The 10,000-nt window shown below is 45.4% G+C and overlaps 1 protein-coding gene and 9 non-coding genes across 10 annotated transcripts in view; 1 reads left to right on the forward strand and 9 right to left on the reverse strand.

The window, feature by feature from the left end:
- The window catches only part of ninl (ninein-like), a 55,758-nt gene that overhangs the window by 27,339 nt on the left and 18,419 nt on the right, over positions 1-10,000 (forward strand). The window contains exons 10-11 of the mRNA XM_056396067.1: positions 8,640-8,786; positions 9,551-9,727. Coding sequence (XP_056252042.1) covers positions 8,640-8,786; positions 9,551-9,727 — 324 coding nt within the window. The remainder of the gene's footprint in view (positions 1-8,639; positions 8,787-9,550; positions 9,728-10,000) is intronic.
- On the reverse strand, positions 4,515-4,588 carry trnat-agu (transfer RNA threonine (anticodon AGU)). Its single transcript has one exon. It is a non-coding gene; the product is annotated as a tRNA-Thr (tRNA).
- trnat-agu (transfer RNA threonine (anticodon AGU)) lies at positions 5,163-5,236 on the reverse strand. Its single transcript has one exon. It is a non-coding gene; the product is annotated as a tRNA-Thr (tRNA).
- trnat-agu (transfer RNA threonine (anticodon AGU)) lies at positions 5,811-5,884 on the reverse strand. Its single transcript has one exon. It is a non-coding gene; the product is annotated as a tRNA-Thr (tRNA).
- Positions 6,163-6,236, reverse strand: trnat-agu (transfer RNA threonine (anticodon AGU)). Its single transcript has one exon. It is a non-coding gene; the product is annotated as a tRNA-Thr (tRNA).
- trnat-agu (transfer RNA threonine (anticodon AGU)) lies at positions 6,487-6,560 on the reverse strand. The gene has a single exon. It is a non-coding gene; the product is annotated as a tRNA-Thr (tRNA).
- On the reverse strand, positions 6,839-6,912 carry trnat-agu (transfer RNA threonine (anticodon AGU)). Its single transcript has one exon. It is a non-coding gene; the product is annotated as a tRNA-Thr (tRNA).
- On the reverse strand, positions 7,191-7,264 carry trnat-agu (transfer RNA threonine (anticodon AGU)). The gene has a single exon. It is a non-coding gene; the product is annotated as a tRNA-Thr (tRNA).
- On the reverse strand, positions 7,543-7,616 carry trnat-agu (transfer RNA threonine (anticodon AGU)). The gene has a single exon. It is a non-coding gene; the product is annotated as a tRNA-Thr (tRNA).
- Positions 7,895-7,968, reverse strand: trnat-agu (transfer RNA threonine (anticodon AGU)). The gene has a single exon. It is a non-coding gene; the product is annotated as a tRNA-Thr (tRNA).

Below are 10,000 nucleotides of genomic sequence, written 5' to 3' on the forward strand. Positions count from 1 at the left end.
CACAAACACACTCACACACACACACACTCACAAACTCTCACACACACACACACACTCACTCACACTCATACACACTCACTCACTCACATTCACTCACTCACTCACTCACACTCACTCACTCACTCACTCACACTCACTCACATTCACTCACTCACAAACACACTCACTCACATTCACTCACTCACTCACATTCACTCACTCACACTCACTCACATTCACTCACTCACTCAGAAACACACTCACTCACTCAGAAACACACTCACTCACACTCACAAACTCTCACACACACACACTCACAAACACACATTCACTCACTCACAAACACACTCACTCACATTCACTCACTCACACACTCACTCACTCACTCACTCACTCAGAAACACACTCACTCACTCAGAAACACACTCACTCACATTCACTCACTCACATTCACTCACTCACTCAGAAACACACTCACTCACTCACAAACACACTCACTCACACACACTCACAAACACACATTCACTCACTCACAAACACACTCACTCACATTCACTCACTCACACACTCACTCACTCACTCACTCACTCAGAAACACACTCACTCACTCAGAAACACACTCACTCACTCACATTCACTCACTCACATTCACTCACTCACTCAGAAACACACTCACTCACTCACTCACTCACAAACACACACACACACTCACTCACACTCACAAACACACATTCACTCACTCACATTCACTCACTCACATTCACTCACTCACTCACTCACATTCACTCACTCACTCAGAAACACACTCACTCACTCAGAAACACACTCACTCACTCACACACTCACAAACACACTCACTCACACTCACTCACTCACTCACTCACTCACTCACAAACACTCACTCACAAACACACACACTCGCAAACACACACACACACTCACTCACTCTCACTCACAAACACACACACACAAACACACTCATTCACTCACACTCATACACACTCACTCACTCACTCACTCAGAAACACACTCACTCACTCACATTCACTCACTCACTCAGAAACACACTCACTCACTCACTCACATTCACTCACTCACATTCACTCACTCACACTCACTCACTCACTCAGAAACACACTCACTCACTCACTCACTCACACTCACTCACTCACTCACTCAGAAACACACTCACTCACTCACACTCACAAACACACATTCACTCACTCACACTCATACACACTCACTCACTCACAAACACACTCACTCACTCACACTCACACACACACTCACAAACACATACACACTCACTCACACACACTCACTCACTCACACTCACTCACTCACTCACTCACTCACAAACACACTCACTCACAAACACACACACTCGCAAACACATACACACTCACTCACTCACAAACACACTCACTCACAAACACACACTCACTCACTCACTCACTCTCACTCACAAACACACTCATTCACTCACACTCACTCACTCACTCACTCTCACTCACAAACACACATTCACTCACTCACATTCACTCACTCACAAACACACATTCACTCACTCACTCTCACTCACAAACACACTCACTCACTCACATTCACTCACTCACTCAGAAACACACTCACTCACATTCACTCACTCACACACTCACTCACTCTCACTCACAAACACTCACTCACTCACTCACTCACATTCACTCACTCACACTCACAAACACATACACACTCACTCACATTCACTCACTCACTCACTCTCACTCACAAACACATACACACTCACTCACACTCACAAACACTCACTCACTCACATTCACTCACTCACATTCACTCACTCACAAACACTCACTCACTCACATTCACTCACTCAGAAACACACTCACTCACTCACACACTCACTCACTCACAAACACACTCACTCACTCTCACTCACAAACACACACTCACTCACTCTCACTCACAAACACTCACTCACTCACTCACTCACATTCACTCACTCACACTCACAAACACATACACACTCACTCACATTCACTCACTCACTCACTCTCACTCACAAACACATACACACTCACTCACACTCACAAACACTCACTCACTCACATTCACTCACTCACATTCACTCACTCACAAACACTCACTCACTCACTCACACACACTCACAAACACACACACTCGCAAACACACACACACACACTCACAAACACTCACTCACACTCACTCACACTCACTCACTCACATTCACTCACTCACATTCACTCACTCACTCACATTCACTCACTCACTCACTCACACTCATACACACTCACTCACATTCACTCACTCACTCAGAAACACACTCACTCACTCAGAAACACACTCACTCACTCTCACTCACAAACACTCACTCACACTCACTCACTCACATTCACTCACTCACTCAGAAACACACTCACTCACAACACACTCACTCACATTCACTCACTCACTCACAACACACTCACTCACTCACTCACACTCATACACACTCACTCACAAACACTCACTCACTCTCACTCACAAACACATACACACTCACTCACAAACACACATTCACTCACTCACATTCACTCACTCACACTCATACACACTCACTCACTCACTCACATTCACTCACTCACTCTCACTCACAAACACACATTCACTCACTCACAACACACTCACTCACTCACTCAGAAACACACTCACTCACTCACATTCACTCACTCACTCACTCACTCACACTCATACACACTCACTCACAAACACTCACTCACTCACAAACACATACACACTCACTCACTCTCACTCACAAACACTCACTCACTCACATTCACTCACTCACATTCACTCACTCACTCACATTCACTCACTCACTCAGAAACACACTCACTCACTCACATTCACTCACTCACAAACACACTCATTCACTCACACTCACTCACAAACACACTCATTCACTCACACTCATACACACTCACTCACACTCACAAACACTCACTCACTCACTCACTCACTCTCACTCACAAACACACTCATTCACTCACACTCACTCACACTCACTCACTCACATTCACTCACTCACTCACATTCACTCACTCACATTCACTCACTCACACACACTCACTCACTCAGAAACACACTCACTCACTCACATTCACTCACTCACATTCACTCACTCACATTCACTCACTCACTCACATTCACTCACTCACAAACACATACACACTCACTCACTCTCACTCACAAACACATACACACTCACTCACATTCACTCACTCACAAACACACACACACTCACAAACACTCACTCACTCACTCACATTCACTCACTCACTCACTCTCACTCACAAACACACTCATTCACTCACACTCACTCACTCACTCACTCACTCAGAAACACACTCACTCACTCAGAAACACACTCACTCACATTCACTCACTCACACTCATACACACTCACTCACACTCACTCACTCACATTCACTCACTCACTCAGAAACACACTCACTCACTCTCACTCACAAACACACATTCACACACTCACTCACAAACACACACACACACACTCACTCACTCACCAACACATTCACTCACTCACAAACACACTCACTCACAAACACACACACTCGCAAACACATACACACTCACTCACTCACAATCACTCACTCACTCACTCAGAAACACACTCACTCACTCACACACACACTCACAAACACACTCACTCACACACACTCACTCACTCACAAACACACTCACTCACACACAAACACACTCACTCACAAACACACACACTCACAAACACACATTCACTCACTCACAAACAAACACTCACTCACTCACATTCACTCACTCACTCAGAAACACACTCACTCACTCACATTCACTCACTCACAAACACACTCATTCACTCACACTCACTCACAACACACTCACTCACTCACTCACAACACACTCACTCACTCACACTCACTCACTCAGAAACACACTCACTCACTCACACACACACTCACTCACACACACTCACTCACTCACTCACAAACACACTCACTCACTCACATTCACTCACTCACTCACTCACATTCACTCACTCACATTCACTCACTCACTCACACTCACTCACTCACTCAGAAACACACTCACTCACTCACATTCACTCACTCACATTCACTCACTCACTCACTCACAAACACACATTCACTCACTCACTCACTCACTCACTCACATTCACTCACTCACTCAGAAACACACTCACTCACTCACTCACACTCATACACACTCACTCACTCAGAAACACACTCACTCACACACACTCACAAAGGTTAGTTAATGAAGGCATCTCCAGGAGCCCTTTTCCATTGAATGGCGCTGGCTCAACTTGAATCAACTCTCCTTTTCTGGTTTTCCATCGGGCAAAAGTTGTGGGTAGTACCTGGTACTTTAACCAAGTGAGTTGAGGAGATACCAAAAGATGACGTGAAAACACTGGACAGCATATACAACAAATAACAGGTCAAGGAAATTCCATGATAATCAGGCACTGCTGGGATTTGAACCCAGGATCTCCTGTTTACTAGACAGGCGCTTTAACCAGCTGAGCCACAGCGCCGCAGTATATGTCCAGAACAGTAACACACTAGAGTAAAACCTTGAAAAGTTAGTGAGAAACAGGATGACAGTGCCTCCACCCACATGGTGTGAGGTGTCACCGATGGTTTGATGATTATGAAAACAATGTGAATTGGACACGCAGTCTAAGCGGGCGCCCCATGTGTAGAGGCTACAGTCCTCGCTGTAGTTGGCCCTGGTTTGAGTCCCGCATCGGACGGCCTTTACTGCATGTCATTCCCCCTCTCTCTGCCTCCCCATTCCCTGTCTCTCTGCTGTACCATCAAATAAAGGCATAAAAAAGCCCAAAAAATATACTTAAAAAAACAACCACAGTTATTTCTGTAATCCGCACTTGATGTGGCTGAACAGGAGACCAAGCCTCACAGCCTGTCGGTCTGCATTTTTAATGTAATGTTTTTAATAACCAGAATACAGCAGAAGAAAATCTTTTGAGAACATTAAAGCACGTAAATCTTCAACTAAAGAGTGAAATAATGAACACTAAAAATGGCCGTAATAGATCCTCTTTAACTGAGAGAAACATGATTTAAGGGGTTACCTTTGCAGCAACAAGGCACTGCTGGGATTTGAACCCAGGATCTCCTGTTTACTAGACAGGCGCTTTAACCAGCTGAGCCACAGCGCCGCAGTATATGTCCAGAACAGTAACACACTAGAGTAAAACCTTGAAAAGTTAGTGAGAAACAGGATGACAGTGCCTCCACCCACATGGTGTGAGGTGTCACCGATGGTTTGATGATTATGAAAACAATGTGAATTGGACACGCAGTCTAAGCGGGCGCCCCATGTGTAGAGGCTACAGTCCTCGCTGTAGTTGGCCCTGGTTTGAGTCCCGCATCGGACGGCCTTTACTGCATGTCATTCCCCCTCTCTCTGCCTCCCCATTCCCTGTCTCTCTGCTGTACCATCAAATAAAGGCATAAAAAAGCCCAAAAAATATACTTAAAAAAACAACCACAGTTATTTCTGTAATCCGCACTTGATGTGGCTGAACAGGAGACCAAGCCTCACAGCCTGTCGGTCTGCATTTTTAATGTAATGTTTTTAATAACCAGAATACAGCAGAAGAAAATCTTTTGAGAACATTAAAGCACGTAAATCTTCAACTAAAGAGTGAAATAATGAACACTAAAAATGGCCGTAATAGATCCTCTTTAACTGAGAGAAACATGATTTAAGGGGTTACCTTTGCAGCAACAAGGCACTGCTGGGATTTGAACCCAGGATCTCCTGTTTACTAGACAGGCGCTTTAACCAGCTGAGCCACAGCGCCTCTGTACAGGTGCTCTCCTCTCATGCTAAACTCAAGTCTTAACGACTGTAACCTGATTAATGAAGGTCTTAAAGAGTAACATAACACTGCTTGGTACCATCAACGTGACTCCATATACTCGCCTTTCTTGGTTTTCCATCTTGCAATGTGAATAGTACATGATACTTTTTTTGGTATCCCGTCCACTGAGGCTCCAGGTGAGCTGAGGTGACATGAAAACACTGCAGATCATAGACTACAAACAACTGGTTTTCACAAACAACAATTCAGCAATAACAAGGCACTGCTGAGATTCGAACCCAGGATCTCCTGTTTACTAGACAGGCGCTTTAACCAACTAAGCCACAGCACCTGTTTTTGCTTACCTGAAACCACTATCACATGGTTCGCTTATCAAGGCATCCACCAGGCCCACCATTACCCCCATTACCCCTGTTCCACTGCGTCACTCTATATACTCACTTTTTTTCCCCAATCGTGCAAAAAATGTGGGTAGTACCTGGTACTTTAACCAAGTGAGTTGAGGAGATACCAAAAGATGACGTGAAAACACTGGACAGCATATACAACAAATAACAGGTCAAGGAAATTCCATGATAATCAGGCACTGCTGGGATTTGAACCCAGGATCTCCTGTTTACTAGACAGGCGCTTTAACCAGCTGAGCCACAGCGCCGCAGTATAGGTGCTCTCCTCTCATGCTAAACTCAAGTCTTAACGACTGTAACCTGATTAATGAAGGTCTTAAAGAGTAACATAACACTGCTTGGTACCATCAACGTGACTCCATATACTCGCCTTTCTTGGTTTTCCATCTTGCAATGTGAATAGTACATGATACTTTTTTTGGTATCCCGTCCACTGAGGCTCCAGGTGAGCTGAGGTGACATGAAAACACTGCAGATCATAGACTACAAACAACTGGTTTTCACAAACAACAATTCAGCAATAACAAGGCACTGCTGGGATTTGAACCCAGGATCTCCTGTTTACTAGACAGGCGCTTTAACCAGCTGAGCCACAGCGCCTCTGTACAGGTGCTCTCCTCTCATGCTAAACTCAAGTCTTAACGACTGTAACCTGATTAATGAAGGTCTTAAAGAGTAACATAACACTGCTTGGTACCATCAACGTGACTCCATATACTCGCCTTTCTTGGTTTTCCATCTTGCAATGTGAATAGTACATGATACTTTTTTTGGTATCCCGTCCACTGAGGCTCCAGGTGAGCTGAGGTGACATGAAAACACTGCAGATCATAGACTACAAACAACTGGTTTTCACAAACAACAATTCAGCAATAACAAGGCACTGCTGGGATTTGAACCCAGGATCTCCTGTTTACTAGACAGGCGCTTTAACCAGCTGAGCCACAGCGCCTCTGTACAGGTGCTCTCCTCTCATGCTAAACTCAAGTCTTAACGACTGTAACCTGATTAATGAAGGTCTTAAAGAGTAACATAACACTGCTTGGTACCATCAACGTGACTCCATATACTCGCCTTTCTTGGTTTTCCATCTTGCAATGTGAATAGTACATGATACTTTTTTTGGTATCCCGTCCACTGAGGCTCCAGGTGAGCTGAGGTGACATGAAAACACTGCAGATCATAGACTACAAACAACTGGTTTTCACAAACAACAATTCAGCAATAACAAGGCACTGCTGGGATTTGAACCCAGGATCTCCTGTTTACTAGACAGGCGCTTTAACCAGCTGAGCCACAGCGCCTCTGTACAGGTGCTCTCCTCTCATGCTAAACTCAAGTCTTAACGACTGTAACCTGATTAATGAAGGTCTTAAAGAGTAACATAACACTGCTTGGTACCATCAACGTGACTCCATATACTCGCCTTTCTTGGTTTTCCATCTTGCAATGTGAATAGTACATGATACTTTTTTTGGTATCCCGTCCACTGAGGCTCCAGGTGAGCTGAGGTGACATGAAAACACTGCAGATCATAGACTACAAACAACTGGTTTTCACAAACAACAATTCAGCAATAACAAGGCACTGCTGGGATTTGAACCCAGGATCTCCTGTTTACTAGACAGGCGCTTTAACCAGCTGAGCCACAGCGCCTGTGCAAATCTTCACTTCTGTCATATAAAAAGTCCAATCCTATCGAAGACGTCAGCACCTCTGTTCTTGCTCTTTATAACTCTGGATGAATGGGTACGATCTCTTTACATCACTACGTCTCACACCACCAGCTCTGGGTCTGCAGCGAGCTACAAGAAGAAGCTAGCTCAGCGTTCTCTGCACGGACATCATGGCAGAGGTAAAGAGACCAGCTCCTAGCATCTTCATGTTAGCTCACAGCTAACATGCTGCTATGGGCTCAGATTTTTCACTCAGTCAGATCAGCTGACTTAACATGAGTGGACAGAGTGATTGATGGTTTGTACTGAGAGGATGAGTTTGTGTTTGTTGAAAGGCTTTGTTTTCTTTACATTAGCGGTTAGCTTCTGGAGCTATGCCCTTAACCTGTCAGGGCCCAACAGAATTTGATTACAAAAACAAATACGATACATATTATATATATTTATATATCGTGACATCCATGTTGTTGGGGATTTGGGATCATTTTCCGAGTGCCGTCTGCACCTGAAACAGTCTCTCTGGAAGTCCATGATAAGTCCTCTTTAGGCCCCTTGTGGACCTGATGAACAGAACCCTCAAGCCTGCAGCTGTGGGGATGTCCGGACATCTGGATCCTTGTTGTTTTGACCTTTGACCTTTGACCTCTGCAGGAGCTTGACTTGCTGCTCAGAAAGTTGGACGCCGACCTGGACGGCAGAGTCAGTATCAGGGATTTCCAGAAGGTTCTTTGTGGCTCCACCCCTGTCTCCTGCTCCACCCCAGTACGACCTGCTGACTTGAGGAGGGCGCCACACGGGGTCAGACACACACACACACACACACACACACACACACACACACACACAGTTAGATGTCATGCTGAGCTTGTTTACTTTCACACATCACCACATACGTACCAGACAAACATGAAGCATCAGTCGGTTTAAATCAGACACAGTTGAACCTTCAGTAAAACTTCAGTCCTCACCCACCTGATGTTCATTTCTTCTTCTTCATATTTTCGCTGTTGATCTTTTCAAACTGAACTACAGCCACTGATAAGTGAGATCATCTCCCACAAACAGACTTTCTGATTTTCTGAGGAGCTCCTGAATGCAGCCTCCCCAGAGCTCCTATCAGGAGTCAGTGCTGCAGCTGAGAGGCACCAGTCCAATCAGCTGCTGCAGGTGAACAGGTACCTGTTCAGACAGACAGGTAGAAACCATCATGTACTGCACGTCAGGGCTGATGTCAGGCTGCGGTTTGTTGACGTGGGTGAGGACAGACAGGACGAGGACGTACAGGGGGGCGTCCTGCTACACACAGGTGAAGGTGATTCAGTGTTTCAGCTCAGACTGCTGCTGTCCCTGTTCTGGACTGGTGGTCTGGATGTCTGTCCCAGGCCTCCTGACTCTCAGTGAAAGTATGCTAATCCAGATTAGAGGTTACCACATCACACAACAACAGGAGTCATGAGCCGCCTGTGAAACCTGTTCATTAGAGTGTGGACCCGAGCAGACACACACACCTTCACCTCAGCTCTGAACTAACGTCTGACTCTGGTTTCTGGTCCTCCATGCAGTCTCAGTCGGTGTTAGAGGAGCGCTCGGCTCGCTCCACCTCGCCCTCCCTGCTGACGGCCACCGTGGGTCAACGAATCCTCAGCCGGCTGGACGACGGCTCAGGATGCACCAGCCCCGAGCGGGTCATCGGCCTCTGGACCGAGGAGGGCATCAGGAACAGCCGGGACATCTTACAGGTCAGTACGCACCAGGACCAGGACCAGGACCAGGACCAGGCCCCTTACTTTTAGTTGGGCCTGAAGACTCAGAGGTCACGTCCTCTGTGTGTTTGATCTGAAGCGTATTTTATATTTTATCATTTAGAGCTTCACATACAGGAGGTGGGTCGTTTAAGAGACGGACACCAGTGTTTTTAACATGCTGCATCCTATTTATATATACTGTGTATATATATATATATATATATATATATTTATTAGGATGCATACATGTATATGTATGTATATGTA

The sequence above is a fragment of the Seriola aureovittata genome, chromosome 14, assembly GCF_021018895.1.
Source record: "Seriola aureovittata isolate HTS-2021-v1 ecotype China chromosome 14, ASM2101889v1, whole genome shotgun sequence".
NCBI classification, from domain to species: Eukaryota; Metazoa; Chordata; class Actinopteri; order Carangiformes; family Carangidae; genus Seriola; species Seriola aureovittata.